This window comes from Lagopus muta, chromosome 2 (genome assembly GCF_023343835.1).
Source record: "Lagopus muta isolate bLagMut1 chromosome 2, bLagMut1 primary, whole genome shotgun sequence".
NCBI classification, from domain to species: domain Eukaryota; kingdom Metazoa; phylum Chordata; class Aves; order Galliformes; family Phasianidae; genus Lagopus; species Lagopus muta.
This window is the reverse complement of record NC_064434.1, coordinates 52,217,989-52,234,456: the sequence shown is the minus strand read 5'-3', so window position 1 is coordinate 52,234,456 and position 16,468 is coordinate 52,217,989. Positions and strand designations below refer to the sequence as shown.

Genomic DNA, 16,468 nt, shown 5'->3' with positions numbered 1-16,468 from the left:
GCATACAGCAGAAGAGTTCAAAAATATTTGTAGATACTTAAAAATACTTAGTTGTCCTAGGTCTGAACTCCAGTGCTTCACTTAAAAGATTCGATTAGAGTACACAAAACAGATTTTGAAATGCTCGTAAAAGAAACAAGCATCCTCAGCAAGAATAAGAATAGTCATTTTATAGTACTTAGAACAATGACAAACAGCTTTGTCTGCTGAGTATTTGATACTGTTGTGAAAAAAAATTGCATTTAAAAGAAATAAATGAAAACAGGGCACACTTACGGTGTGGAAGCCTACTCCTTTGATCACAAATACGGCACTGAGGGTTCCTTGCAGGTTGTCCAGGAACATGCTCAACAAGTTTGCAGTACATTTCCCGACCCTTTTCTCCACAGGTAGCATTGGTTGTGATGAGAGCATTAGTAGCCAAGTTCAGCACTGCGGGAAACAATCCTGCAAGCAAAATGAAACAAAATTATCAACAAAAGCAACAAACACAAAGCCATAAAATCACAAACAAACATAACATCTGTTATTGCATCAAATCAAAACGCTTTGTTTTCAACAACCTTAGAAACAGGGAAGCAGAAAAACCACCAGCAACTTCAGCTTTGAATCCAAAACTCAGATTAAAGCAATTACATAGGTGATTTCTTTCTCACTCCCTTCTAAAATTCAAATTGTTTCCCTCTGGTTGTATCCTTGAGCAGCAGGATGCCAGAGGACAAAAGAAAGTACAAAAACATATAAAGCACCTTCCAAATTTTTTTTTTTTATAATCAAATAATTATCATGACTGCTTACCCAATTGGACTTCAAATGATTGTAAACAAACTACTTATGAAAGCTTTCTTTCTGCTTGCATCCCCATGAAAAAGCTTTTACCTCACAGACTACATCACTTGTGTTACACTATGTTACCATTCTGCTTAAGACCTGATAGTTACCCTTACTATCAGATGAACTGAGTAATTAATGCAGCAACAGGAGTAACATCTGCTGTGTACATTTTGCTTCCTGCCATCCTTTCCTCAAGAAGAGGATAATATATGCAACTTCATGTCTTTTATAGCAGTACTGTTGTTATTTTTTCCAAGTGTGCATGCTGTGTGATATAATTTTCATTCAGCACAGCACTTATGCACATCTGAGTACTCTGCTGAAGTGAGTTCTGGGTAGCAATAAGCTATAAAATTATAATCCATATGAAGAACCATCATTAACGTGGCTTACTCTCACTTCCAATAAACACTAATAAAAAACATTGAGCTATGATAAAATTGATTCATGAAGACAGACTGACACGATGGGTTGAATGTATACATTAACCTTTCACATGAAATTAATCAGTTTTTCAGTTTTGCATCCTGAAAAGCATAACTCGCCATAGCTGGATGTTAAACCAAAGCAACAAAAAAATTCTGAGGCACAAACCGGGATAAACTTCAGGTGTATTTAGTGACAGTTTACATTGGTCTTACAAAATACTTTCAATTTATAAACTTATTGCATTATTATAACCTTAAAACAAGGCTTTAATAAAAACTGAATTTGCAATTACTATACACTGATAAAGCTCTCTTTATAATGACTTTTTTCTCATTCACAGATAAAGAGCACTATTCAGCAAACTCCTTCCAATACTTTAACTGCAGTCTCCAGTCTGCAATTAACCTGGATGCCATTTAATTACCAAGCTTGGATGGTCATGATACAGCTGTCCTGTGACATTGTGAGTTAGTGACTCACAACTCTCTTTAAAACCATATTAAAGCTACTGCTTGTTCAAAGCAACCAATTAGTTACTAACCTGTGCAGTCTGTTCAGTCAATCAATAGTTTAAATTCTATTGATTTTGTACAGATTCCAGCCCAATTTCACCACATTCAAAAATTTATACATTTGCTCTTGCATCTTTATTCAATGCAATCAGTGATATTTGCTGCCTTCTGCAACAGGGACACATGGAAAAACAGTGTAAGCATAAGGAGAGTAGATGAATTAATAGCTGTGAATCCTCCTGTGTTGACTTGCAGCCTCATTATTCTCTTTTAGACTGCATAAAGCTAATAGCCTAAAAGCTAGTAATCACTTAGTTTTTTAACACAGTCTGGCATTTGGTTTGGAGTTGAGTAGTTTATTTAGGATCCTGCTAAAAAGAACCCAGTGATACTACATGAAGCAAATTGCAACATGTGACAGCAAGAAAATTCTTTTAAAAAAAACAATGGAATAGCTGAAAAAGAACAAGCAAAAAGCCTCCATTATTCACAGAGCTATAAAAATATACACATAGCATGCCTATACGCAAATCATATACATGTTCTAAATATTACTACAATTTTAATGTAAGAGGCATAGATAAAGGTAGTGGTACTTAAGCTCATCATTTAGAACAAAAATAGACTTGCAGGCAATATCTTTAAAGTGCAGTGCAACACAGGCCACACAGCTTTGTGCACAGTCAATATACACACAGGCACCTAAACCAGCATTCAATGCTTCACTGAAGAGACTGTGTCATGTGTGTCACATTCCACTCCCTGCAGGAATTCCTCACAGGAATGAATCTGGCAGGGAGAGACCAAGAGATGTTCAAAGTGCTCCAACACCACAGCCAGCACTCAGGCTCTATACTGATGATTAATTTTAACCAGTTTAAATTCACAGTTATCAACTGCCAATTTGAACTTCTTTTTAAATAGTTTCTGTTATAAAGATGAAAAAAACAGTACTTATATTTGGGCCTAGAGCTTTTCTTGAAGGAACTGCAGGGAAATTTTCTGCATCAGGTTGACCTTTTGGGATGCAAGGCGATTCATTTTACCTTGAATGGGAAGTGGAACTCATATTTTCTTTCCTTTAAATTAGTATTTCCTACCATGTGGTGCCATTTTTAAACACCAAGTCTCAGACAACATTTATGTAATTTTTAACTGTTGTAAAATGGACGTTTACCTAAAAGGAGCTCTCCTCTGCCATACTGTTTCCTGAATCGTGAATTATAGAGAGCTGGCTATTTCCAGTGAATATCACTCACAATGTTTACTGTTATTCATAGATCCTTTAGAGAGAAAACTCAGATCTGCTTTATTAACCAGCTTAGTTATCCTGTGACCTATCCAGTGCAGGAAAGAGACCTCCTTTACAACAAAGCTCAGATTGAAGTCATTGATGACATTAACCTACCTGGGGCACAATCAAAACCAGAACAGGGAGAATAGAAATTCTACTCTGCCTATTAGGGAAGCGGTATACGAAGCATACGGTTTATTCCCATATCATTTTTTTCTCTGTGCCAGTTTACAGCTTTTCTTAGATTTTTATAGGAATGTAGCATGTAGTGGTTAATAAAGCAAAAGCTATGCCCATCAGCCTGAAAAATGAAGTTAAGCTCCATACTAGTTCTGGAACATAGTGCTTTACATAGGCCAAAATAAGGCTTTGTTTTTAAAGTATACTTGATCTGCAAACTTGATGGAACTGAGAAAACAATGTTTTTCATATTGCATTCTATCAATTAATAATGCTTCAACAAAACAGGCATGAAATACAGAAGATTAAAACATTTGTTGCCCTTAATTCTTAAATTAGGCTCTTTGAATTTGAACCAAAAATAAGAATGCTTATGGTGCTAATATATACTGTCTATTCAACTACAGCCACCAAGAAGTAGACAGGAAAGTTCAGAACACCTCACTTCATTTTGAGAGTTTTTCCTTTTTTTTTTTTTAATAAGACTAATGATGCAATACAAATACTTTAAAAGTATACAGATTTTATGCTTTTTCTCAATTGTTCTATTAAAATTTTAATTATCAAACTCATCTTGAATTCTATAGGCAGCCAGCTGTGAAATACTTCCAAATCCTGATCTACTATAGTTAGACAGAACTTCCTTCTTTATTGCCAATATCGTCAGTAAATAATTGCTCCAGCATAAAGACTGGGTAAAATACATCTGAATCAGAAAGACATTCTCTGTTTTGTGCAGATCAAGTGCAAGCAGGTAAATTCTAATCCTTTTAACTGCTAGCTGTATCAATCTTTTCCCCTCCTTTATGTTAATTAAAAAAAAAATAAATACCACAACATTTCTTTCTGCCTTAAAAAAAAATCCCCAAACCTAGAAATTGAAAGGAGAAAAGAGTTGGAAAAGGCTGGCATGTAAATAGACAGTAATTAGGCTTGAACAACTTGGGTTCAACATCTGGTTGTGAATAGATAGGTATGACCATCTTTCTGCTTTTGACATAGATCTATAAGCATGCAACATATGCCATGGAGTTATTACACATAGAAGCCTGTTGGCTAGTTTTTCTACTGTTGACAGACAATTATCTGTGGAAGGAAAACACCACAAAAACTAATCAAGTTCTTTAAAATGGTATATCGAACAAGGGCAGTTGAAGTCTACATACAAAATGAAACTTCAGTTCTTACCAAACTACTGATGGTAAGCATAGCACACAGTGTCCAAAGAAACGCTTAAAAAATTGTTAAATTGAACAGCAGTAAATAAGGAGGAATAAAAAGGTCATTTTTACCTACAAACTCTGATGAACATGAGTTTGCACTGCCAGTCTTAAACATTTAAATAGAGTTTGTTACCTTAGCGTTAGCTACAATGCCAGTTTTATTTAATGATTTCTGGATCAAAATAGACCTGAACATCTACTTTAAAGAGAAAAAAAAAGCGGATGCTTGGACCAGCAGAAGCATGTGATACACAAGTAGCAGGTAGAAGACATTTTTAGAATCTAATAACTTCAGGCTTTATATCTCATTCTCACTCACCTCCCAAACAGCCCTATTTGATTGACCTTCAGAGCACACTGCAAGTTCTAGCAGGTTTCCCATGCTGAGAGAGGACATAAGGAGCAAGGACATCATGGACACTAACTATAACTTCAGCTGCTGAATGGTGATTACTGGTTCATTATCAAGTGGGGATGTTCACTGGGGCAATCTACTTTTAAAGCGTGTCAAGGAACAGCTACAACAAAGGAGAAATATTGGGATGTAAATGAAATAATTACTTTGTACTAGTCTTTCTACTATTTAGCAGTTTGTTTTTTACTTCCTTACACATAACCCATGGAGAAAGATAAATCTCAACATGACATCCTACACTTATTATTCAATACCCAGATTATTTTTACACAATCAGATCAGCACCGCATTTTTCTGAGAGAAAAATTCATGTAAATTAAAGCAGTCCTTGCACACTAGGAAAATGACAATTTAAAAAAACTCGCTTTTTTATGTAGTATTTTAAGCACACTTCCAAGACAGAAGTCAAACTTAGGCTTAGCAGCTTTGAGATTTCCTTGTCTTATTAAAACATTAGAACTGAGAAAGTGTTTTTCCATCTTCAAAGAAAGCTCCTTTAAGACATGCATACTCCTCTTTTCTAAACAGACCAATATTTAGCACCTTGTATTTCCTTCAGTCTTCTCAAAATACTCCTATTCTCTTCAAAGAAGCAAATAAAACAGCCTACCTAAATACGTCTAACTTTCCAGCCAATCTTCCTAGTCTATACTTTGAAATGTTCATGCAATAAAGCGGAGTTCTTTGCCACAGAACATGTACTAAGAAGACAAAAGAGAATATGTCAATTTCTGATGATCTAAGGATGTGTCACTGGAAAAAGAGATACTTGTTTGCTGCAGCACAAGCTATGATAGTGTGTGGGAACACAGTGGGGAGAAGAAACTGGGACAAAACAAGATGTTGCAATAAAGAATAGTTTCCAGCAGTGCACTGCAAGGAATAAATTAAGGCACTCTATCCACAGTGCAGATGAAGAGAGTTTTATACAATTGGAAAATAAGTCCAAATAGAAGAAATAGCTTCACAGACACAACAGAACTCACAGACTGAAGAAAACATGACACTAAGCCCGTTTGTCCAGAAGAAAACAAAATCAAAAAACAACTACTTTAGTCTCCACTTATTTCTGTTTGTCTGTTGCCTTAAGATATTGCACATTACAATATTACTATGTAGTCATACTTGTTTTTGTGTAGTTTTTTTTTTTTTTTTCTTCAAAAGGAAGTAGAAATGTAGATGTTTAGTGGTAGAGATGCTTTGCTTTCACCTTCAGGTGATTTTCTCTCACCATACCGTGTAACATTACACACATCCTATCACATATTCAACTTCAACATAAGAGACAGAATAAAATAACACCCCAAGCTAAAGAAGCTTGATAAGAAAGGTAGCCTCACAGAGGCACCTGAAAATGGATCATCGATTACATAGCCATAGTATCTTGCATTTCTACAGTTCAAAAAACCTCTTCTCTGATCTTAATAGCAAAACAAAAGATACTGGAAAGGGTGTGAAAAAACTGCTATTGGCTTATGTCCATGTTATTATATTGTGGAAGATATATCAATCATCCCTTAGTTTTATAATTAATTTATTTTTTCCTACAGCTGTCAAAGAAAACTATTGTGATAAACAGAACAGGAAAAATATAAGTGAAGACGATTAGTCTGCCTAGCTCCCTCCCACTAACAAGGTGAGTAAAAAAAGATTAGGACACTTTGGGACAAGCAGGCTACAAGATATTGGAATAGCATATTTACATAATTACAATTTCTATAAAATATAGATTATATACTGCCTCATATGTTTGTATGTGCATGTAATCATAGTGATATTAAACTTTCTAAAATGATTTCATTATTTCAGTATGTTTTTGTAAATATTGCAATCATATTTAAAAGCCATAATGCTCCAAATCCAAACCCTCTGCAAAAAGCAAGTTTCTTACAGTAGTTTCTTACAGTAGGCAGGCAAGTATCCAGGTGAGTCTTTAGTATCTCCAGAGAAGGAGACTCTACAACCCCTTTAGGCAGTTCATTTCAGTGCTATTACCTGCAAAGTAAGGAATTTCTCTCACATGTTCATATTGAACTTCCCTTGTTCTAGTTTTTACCCGTTGCCTCTTGTCCTGTTGCTGAATACCACAGAAAAGACCTTGACCCCAAAGTCAAGTAGCAATGAAATGTAGCTCTCAACTTACCTATAATTTGTAAGATTTTGATACATGAAACACATATGGTAATGTGGCCAAGAATCTTAAGGATAGAGAGAATAAGGAAATACATGCAACCTTTTTCAAAAGAACAGATAAAACTTCAAAATCCCTATGGGTAAGATGAGAGAAACTGTATTATAATGGAAAAAGATAAAATAACATTCAGGAAATCTACCATGTTTAGACATTTGGTGTATCTTAAATGCAGATGAAAGACCAACGAAGACAATTTACTACTGAAAATATCTGCTATGACAAAAGCCATTACTTCAAAATAAAAAATAAAATTGCAAGGTTGAATGATTCCTATAGTGTCATAGACAGTGGGTTTTCTTCATCGTAATTTTCTGCAGAGAAGGTTTCCAGGTGAGCTATGGACACTGTGGAATCAGTTACTTTGAAAGTAAGGCGTGGAGTTGCATTTGCAAACCTCTCAGTTCTTATCACACACAAATGTAATCTATCCTCTTGTTAAATTGTAGTGTTCAATTCTAAGAGAACTGTTCTAACAACACTATTATAAAATCCCAAACTAAAATTTCTAAGATGTTAGCAATAAATGCCAAGTCTCTTCTTTCTTGTAGAATTTCCTAACGCTATATATTTAAAATTTCAAGTCCTTACAAAAACTACATTTGAACTTCTAAGCAGTATAATAGTAAACAATTGCTTGTTAGTCTTTACTTACTTTAAAGTGTTACACAAAGGAGTTGAAAAATAATTCTGCAGAATATATACACATCAAAACCCTCTAAAAGACTGGACATTTTCCACAGTGATATGACTACTAGAAAGTGTTGTTAAAGAGTGGGATACTATAAATATATACTTAATCTACAATTAAATATGAATTTCCAATATTTGTGTTAGGTAGTTAATCTGAGTAAAAGTTGAGCACAAAGTAGCCATCTAAATATGGTTTATGTCTGAATTTTTTGTTTGTAAACTTGAAACACTGATCCTTATACCTATGTAGTCCCTTTTTCATACAACCAAAGCACTGATTGCTTCAGGATTGTACACAATTCCAGTCAGTGCATTCAGTTGTTACCAGACTAAATCTAAGGCAAAGACTGTTGAAACTTACTACAGACCTTTAGTAGTTATTGGTGTACCAGAACTAATTATGAGGATACTGCACCATAGTAAGGAGCAGCATCATGTTTTCTACCTCATAAATTTTATATCTCTGCTTGAAAGCGCCCCCCTATTTACGGCACTGCCTATCCAGTTGTTAGAAAAAAAATAAAGCTAAAATGCCAAACAATTATTAAATTCATAGAAAGTTGTAGTCATCCACTTATTGGAAAGACAGCAGACATACATATTTCCAGGCAACAAGCAGGACACAGGGTAATGGCCACAAGTTGTATCAAAGGAGGCTTAGATTAGACTTAAGGAAGAACTTTTTCTCTCAGAGAGTGGTCAGGCACTGGAATGGCTGCCCAGAGAAGTGGTGGAGTCACCGTCCCTGGCAGTGTTCAAGAGGTGTCTGGATGACGTGCTGCGTGATATGGTTTAGTGCTTGTGGTGGCAATGGTGATGAGGAGACGGTTGGACTAGATGATCTTATAGGTCACCTCCAACCTTGTGATTCTATGATTTCAATTAATACTTCATATTCTGAAACAACCTCTGAGGTAATCTTCTGACAACCACTTAACTCCCATAGAACTATTCACAAATATTCCTCACAGATTTCTGCTCATCTAGATATTCAAATATTTTAGTAACATAGTGCACATATGTTGGTAGACAGGTTTTCCATACTTGTATTTTCTCCATGTAAAGGGATATTTACAGGCTTTGTCTTAAGCAATGCCTCAATTATACACTCAATACAGTTGAGATCAAAGAAAAGTACCCTTGCTGTCAAATAGCAGAATTGTTTTCCCACTGATTTTTGTGGGGTGAACATTAATATTTCAGAGGCTTGTTTGATTTTGCTTTTATTAGTTTGATGTTGTTTGGCAGTGGTGGTGGTTTGTGGGTTTTTGGTGTTTAGGTTTTTTTCCAACTTTATTCTTTCAGCCTGTGTTTCAGCACTTCTGTTTTAATTAAATTCTACTGGCTTTATACTATTCAGTTGATCTCAAGCAAGTGGGGAGGAAAGAACAAAATCTTTCGCTGTGCCACGCAGGATTATAATCTCTACATACAGGCTAGACTTGAGTACTTATGGTCTTATTTGAAACAAACAGAGAAGAGTAATCTGCAGGACAAATACTGCAGCTTCCTCAGAGAGACAGAACTCCCAAGATAATCATGTAAGAACTGAACCTTTCATTTCAAGCATACTTGATATTAAAAACTCAATGCTGAAAATGTGGCTTCACGTCCTCAGGCACTCTTACAAACTTCTGCTTAGAACACTTAAAGGTTTAACATTAATCTTTTTCTGATTCCACTCCTGTTCCTCTAGTTGGTTTTACTATTCAGTCATCAGTCCACCATTACATGATATAGTAAAGCCATTGTATGGTCTGCTTTTTTAGAGGGGAGAAAGGCAGGGAGTAATTAATATTTATTAAAATTTTTGCTTTAGTAGCAAAAGTAGCAACATACACTATATCTATTCTGTTAAACACAAAAATTGGTCCTCATTCTGCAGACTGTGTTTCCATACTGCCCTTTCCTTGATTGTACTCTGTAGCACCACAGAATCTGGTCAGTTACGTTGTAAATGCTTCCATCTTTGTCTAGCAAGGTTGGACTGAAGAGAAATGTTCACATTGGATGCACGTCTTAATGAATTGAGACAGTATTATTTTGTCACAGGCATCATCAGCTTTACAGAGATCTGGATACTTCAGGCAACAGGTATTCTCAAGACAGACCGTTCCAAGCAAAGTTTGAATTAGCTATCATGAAGGCTGTAGGTATATTCTGGTTGTGTCTCAGATGTAGCTATCTCCCAGTCTCTTAGGTTCACTACAGCTGAGTCAAATGCGTAGTCACTCCCATGTGACAATTCTGCAAACAAAGACAACTAAAAGGTACAGAGAACCATAGAATCACTAAGGTTGGAAAAGACTCTTAAGATCATCTAGTCCACCACCATGCACACTGAATGAACTATGCCCATCAGTGCCCCATCTACACATTTCTCAAAAACCTCCAGGGATAGTGACTCCACCTTCTCCCTGGCAGCCTGCTTCCATGCATCACCACTGCACCCAAGAAGAAATTTTTCTTATTATCTAAACTGAACCTCCTGTAGTGCAACTTAAGGCCATTACCTCTTGTCCTGTGACTAGCTACCTGGTAAAGGCAAATCCCCACCTTAACACAACCTCCTTTCAGGTAGTTGGAGACAGTGATAATATTTCCCAAGTCATCTTTTCTCCAGACTAAACAACCCCAGTTCCTTCAAGTCACTCATCATAAGAAGGCTCCAGACCCTTCACTAGCTTTGTTGCCCTTCATATGTGGTATTTACGGCATATCTCATGTTTTTATAATCTACCTTGAAAGTTCTGATGTTTGATAACTTAAACTGACAAAGCTATGAACACAGCAACATCTAAAATGGTGTTACTGAAGAAGTCATCAACTACACAAGATCTTTATGAAATGTTTTTAAAAATCTTACTGCTGTCCCTTATCTGTAGCTGTCTGTGACATCCTATTCCATCAGTTTCAGAACACGGGTTCTGGCCATTCCTCCTGAGTTCCTACACACAGTACAGCTTGTAGCGATAGACACACTCTAATATAATGAGTTTAAATATAGAACAGGATTTTTGAAGAACTATTTCCTCTGTCATCTAAGTCTTGAGAACCATTTCTGTAACTTTTTGTTCAGTTCATAGGAGAGTATATGCCAACATGGAAATTCTTTTCAATATTTTCATTCAGTCTCAATTTACACTACTACCTACTCAGTCAACTTGCTTCTAAAAATTGAAACATCCCCATGATCATAAGGCCATCCCACAAAGGAAGCACTGAAAGAGTTCAGGAATAACTGTAAAACAAAATATTCATTTAGAGAATAGAAGGAATAAATATAGATTTAAATATATATATATATATATAATTAATCTGAAATATAGAAGTATATATATGTACATAATTAACCTACAACTAAACATCTCCAGAGTTTTTATTAGGCAGAGAATCTATTAAAAGTTGGCTATAAAGTGTGTGTGTATATATACACACACACACACACAATATATATACACACAAACCTAGAGTCATACCATGTAAAATATTTCTTTGGCACATAAAAGGAATGCTTTAATTTATAGAAAAAGAGAGGATATTCACAAAGAGGAACATCTTATGAAAGTAGGGGAGATATAAAGAGATGTAAAGAGATATGAAGTGAGATTTTTCTCACAAAACCGCCTGTACTTTAAGGGAAAAAAAACATTTTAGCAGAGTATGAGCATTTGAGGGTTTTTTCCATTTAAGTTAAATGTGCTATTGTTTTGAGGAACTCACATTTCCATTATGTAGATAACAAAAGGTAATTTTCCTTTGGAAACAAATGGATGAACTTCATATATTTATTTCTTACACAATTTCCATTTTACTTCAAAATAAAAAGAACAAGCAGTATTGTATTTCTACTTCTAAGAGCATGAGTTTTTTCAATTAGAATGCCTTCCCTATAAATAATAACTAAAAACTGCACAGATTTCTTTCATGTGGCATCCCATGATGAATGGATTTTTCCTCCTTCCTTTTCTGACTTTTTTTTTTTGTGAAGTGTTAGTTAAAATAAATGGAAATAGCTTTTAAAAAAAGTTCTCTGCCACAAACTATACACAGATGAATCAATCACATTAATGTCTGAAAGTCAAGATAGCAAAGTTCTGCTTTCAAATCCATCATTGGTCTATTCCAAGACCTCACATTAGGTCTCTTTCCACATCTGTAAAATGGAGATCTCTGCCCTACAAGTAATATGGAAATGAAGTTCAAAGAAAAGAAAGTCTGCAAGTGGTCAAAAAACTCAAAATATATATCTATATATATATTTATATATATATATATATATCTACCAATATCTATATATCTACCAATACCTAAAGGTGTCTCAGCACTTTTAACAAACAGACTATAAAAAGATACAGGCAGGTCAAAAACATGTCTGGTTAAGAGAATAAAAACACAAATAAACAAGGGTAGAACTTTCAAATATATCTCTTACGATGTATTCTTTTAAATCTAATGATTTAAATCTGTCAAATTCTTTCATTTCCTCTTTAAGCATAAGAAACCCTCTGTAATCCCAGCATTATCAGTGGGAAAGATTATATTGATTTCAAGTCCTTTTGCAAAAGGATTTTGAGATCCACAAATGGGTGTAGTGAATATTACATAATTCAATTGACTGCCCTTTGCCAGAAATTTCTACTTCAACAGTTCATATTCAATAGACGCTTAGCTAGAAAAATCCAGTAAAAGCTGTGCTAAATGAAGACAAACAAACCAACAGTGTCTTGCGTAGTTCAGCTATTTTTCAGACCACTTTTGTGTAAGTATCAAGGACACAATGATTCTTTGCTAAGGGGTCAAAGAAGAGACTATTTAAACCTACATATGCAGTTCCATAATATGCTTTGATAGAATTTATACTTCACATGAAAAGATCAGCTATTTACAGCAATCAAATGAATTTAGTGACTCCATACACCAGATACCAGAAGCAAAATACTGACTCCAAAGTTATTCAGCATCATTGAATAGCTATAATGTGTACCATAATCTTAATTCTACATTCTAACCTAAATCCACTAAGAACTTAAAGAACACAGCGTTCATTCTTAAACATCACTTTCATGATAGCGAAATAATTATTTCTGTGACTAGCTACCTCAATATGTATAAATGCTTTGTCTAAGTCACTTTAATTGCAGAATTCAAATGGTTGTATATACAGACATACATTTGCACCAGGAACATGAACACACTACTGAAACAGATACATGACTTAGATTTTATTATGTAATACCTGATTGTCCTCCCAGATTCCTTTCAATGTTCCTATTTACCCAAACTGTCAAATCAGGAACTGAGACAGAAATTGCGTTAGGTTTAACTCAAATATGACTGAAACCGTATTTGGTTTCAGAATGTATCTTCTCAGGATACCAATCACAGCACCAAAAGTTAGCTTTAGTGCCTATATATCAAGGAACAAGATCCAGAGCAGCAGAACAAACAACCAGAAAATATCATTAGAAAACTCCAAGATACCTTTCTCCTTGTCACAGGCTTTGCATAATTCCCACTTAAGAAAGTCAAATGCAAATAGCTAATAGCACTTCAGTTAAGAGTGGCATTTGGCAGAAAAGCGGGACATGCTGGTGACGTAACTGCCAAATCTGGTATGTACCATGGTAAGTGTCCCTGTTCAGTTCATTTCATTGTCTCAGAAGTAGACACAAAAATGAATAAAAGTAGTCTGACATGACAATTTTTCAACCTCCCTAACTTATTATTCAGCCTGCAAAATATTTAATAAAATCTCAGTCATTTGATGGAGCAAGCAAGTTCCCTTGTAGGTGTTCGTTACAGTGAGTATTGTTCTGGCTTTGTATTACAAGAGCAACTATACTAACATCATTTTGTTCTGATAATGCATACTCACAGTGAACACAGTAATGATGAAAACAACTGTAACTTTTCTATTCCATGCTACATTTTCCTAAAATCAACCATAAAAAAAATCCGTCATATTCCTGTAACACTGATCAAATCACTATCTCCTCATTAATGAGAAATCCTACTATGGTTTGGCTAGTGCAAAGCATACAGGTTCAAGACTGCAATCATTTTCAAACCACTGTCTGATTTAAGAACATACATTTTTTAATTATTATTATTATTAATGATTTAATTGTTTTTTCATTGTTACTTTGAGTGCAAATATTACATAGTGAATCTGAAGAGTCTATTTTATTGGTCCAAGAATGGACAATATAGAGATGACAGCAACTGTAACAGCCAGGGAAAGCCCCTACTAAAGCAGTGCATTTAAAAAAAAAAAAAAAAAAAAAAAAAGGAAAAACAAAGATATGATATAAAAAGAATCGCTTTGAACTTCAAAATAACTTTACGCATACATATTAACCTAAGCTGTAAATCAATATGTAGTTAGAAATAAACTGAGTATGAAAGGCATCAAATTATGCAAAGTTTGGCATGAATAACAATCCCATAATTGTTTGATTTGTTTGTTACTAATAACACAGAATAAAATACCTGGCAAAGACACTAGATTGAAACCCAGCACAAAATACTCCACTTATTTCATTCTGATTTTAGAGTAACACATTCCTATTGCTAACAAAGTCATTTATCCATATTACCACAGTAACTGAGAAATATTCCCAGTCCATCAAAAATAGCAAGAAAACATTACTGAACAAGATAACTGTGCTGTGGTCTAACTCAGCATGTGGCTCAGCACCACACAGTCATTCACTCCATCTTTTTCCAGTGGGATAGAGAAAGAATAATAAAAAAAAAAAGCACAACAAAGTAGAACTCACGAGTTGAGGTAAAACTATTTACTAAGACAGAGAAACTAAGACACATTGTTCTTTAATATACAAGGACTACTCTGAAAGCACTGCTCCCTATTTTATTATGTTGGCTATTTGGTAATATTGACAATATCCAACCACATAAATAGGAATTCAGATAACAGCAGAGCTCTTAATGCTGGAGAACATTATTCCGGTTCCTAGTGAGATTTCTTCCTTGCTTGAAATTGGTAAAACTCAGTACTGAATGGTGAACTGACCACAGCACAAGAGAAATTTTCCTTATTTACATATTTCATGTGTACTATATTTACCAGATAAAAACTAATCATATGAATGCTATTTAAGTCATGGAAGAAAAAAATGTATAATTACTTTAGAGAGATGCAACAAGGTGTGGGAATGGAAGGCAACTGAAATAAAAATATTCCTTTCAGACATTCCCTCTGGCAATTGGTAAGGGCAAGGACCTTTAAATAAGTAACAGATTTAGCAATTCACTTGTGAGTGAAATGATGAATGTAGTTAGCTAATGCTATTCTTAAGGAAGAGTTTTTTTTTTTGTTTTTTTTACATATTAGGATTGTAGACTCAGCTAGTAAAAGAACTATTAAGGGATAGAACAATAGCTATTCAAGAACAAAAAGTAAGCAAGAACAGATGTGGTTTCTCAGGGAACTCATTAAGCACTTCTGAGCCTATACAACTACAAAATAGTATCTTCCTCCCAAAGTTTATGAAAAAAGACAATGTGGTACCATTATCTTGGGTCATGAGACATATTCATAAAGTGTAAGAAAAAAAACATAACTGTTAGCTTCTCCAATAAAACACAGGATGAGAAGGGTCTTTGGAAGTTTTCTCCAAAGTTTTCTCTTTGTGTATTTTTTACAAAAAGCAGGATAGCAAGCTCTTAACAGTATTCTTCATTTCCAGCAAACACACAAAAAATACTTACTGTAGAACCACAAAAGTTTTGATTTAGTTTGTAATGTTCTAGAAATAACACTCATATTTCAGATAGTAGTAGTAGGTATGATCCCTAATTTCCAAGCAAATCACTGAATTCCACCGCAGAGCAACTCTGACACAGATACAACCTGACTGAAAACAATCCTTACAATTTTGAGGCATACAAACAGTACAGTGCATTACACAAAGCAATACCTCTCTTTTTATCTGGTCTGAGAACTTAAGGGACGAAAAGATAATCCTGTTTGTTGGCCTTGGTGAATTCTGCTTTTTTCCTCACCTCCGTGTAATATGTAGATGTAAAGAAATGTGTGAATGTAGCACTTCGGGAAATGGTTTAGTGGTCACAGTGGTGATGGGTTGACAGCTGGATTTGATGCTCTTAAAGGTCTTTCCCAACTTAATGATTTTGCAATACAGGCTACAAGAAGATTTCTACATAGTTTGGTATATGTATAAAGATTGTATGTTTACCAAGGTAGCTTAGTCTATTGGTGTATGCTGTTCCTAGTTTAACATTAAAACTTACTCAGATATAAAACAACTTAAATCTTTAAGACTCTTCAGTAGCCAGTTTAAATCTTATTTACTGTTGTTGCTATCCTGTTCACAACTGAGAAATCTGTAATAATCCTAAACAACTGTAAGCCAGCAGACATTGCTGAATAACATTGTAATACAGTACTATAAATTGAAATCAGCTTTGTGTCCTTCACTGTTAGAATCAGGTAAACTGAAATCTGCAGTATTTTTATTATTACTTTTAATAACCTGTACAAACTTAGGTGGAATACAAAACCTTAATCAGGAAATCACTTCCTATCAGAATTACCATTTCTACAGCTGCACAATTTCTGGATCTGTAGGGAAGCTACAGCAAAGTTTTTCCTCTAAATGCTGACTGCAACTGATAGGCAGTAAAGTGAATTTAGAACATACAAAACACTCG

At 34.7% G+C, this 16,468-nt stretch overlaps 1 protein-coding gene across 4 annotated transcripts in view; it reads right to left on the bottom strand.

Annotated features, from left to right (window-relative positions):
• LAMA2 (laminin subunit alpha 2) overlaps window positions 1–16,468 on the bottom strand; it is a 323,287-nt gene that overhangs the window by 257,475 nt on the left and 49,344 nt on the right. For all 4 annotated transcript variants that reach the window (XM_048937148.1, XM_048937150.1, XM_048937149.1 and 1 more), the window contains exon 2: window positions 277–447. In XM_048937148.1, the coding sequence (XP_048793105.1) occupies window positions 277–447 (171 nt within the window). The remainder of the gene's footprint in view (window positions 1–276; window positions 448–16,468) is intronic.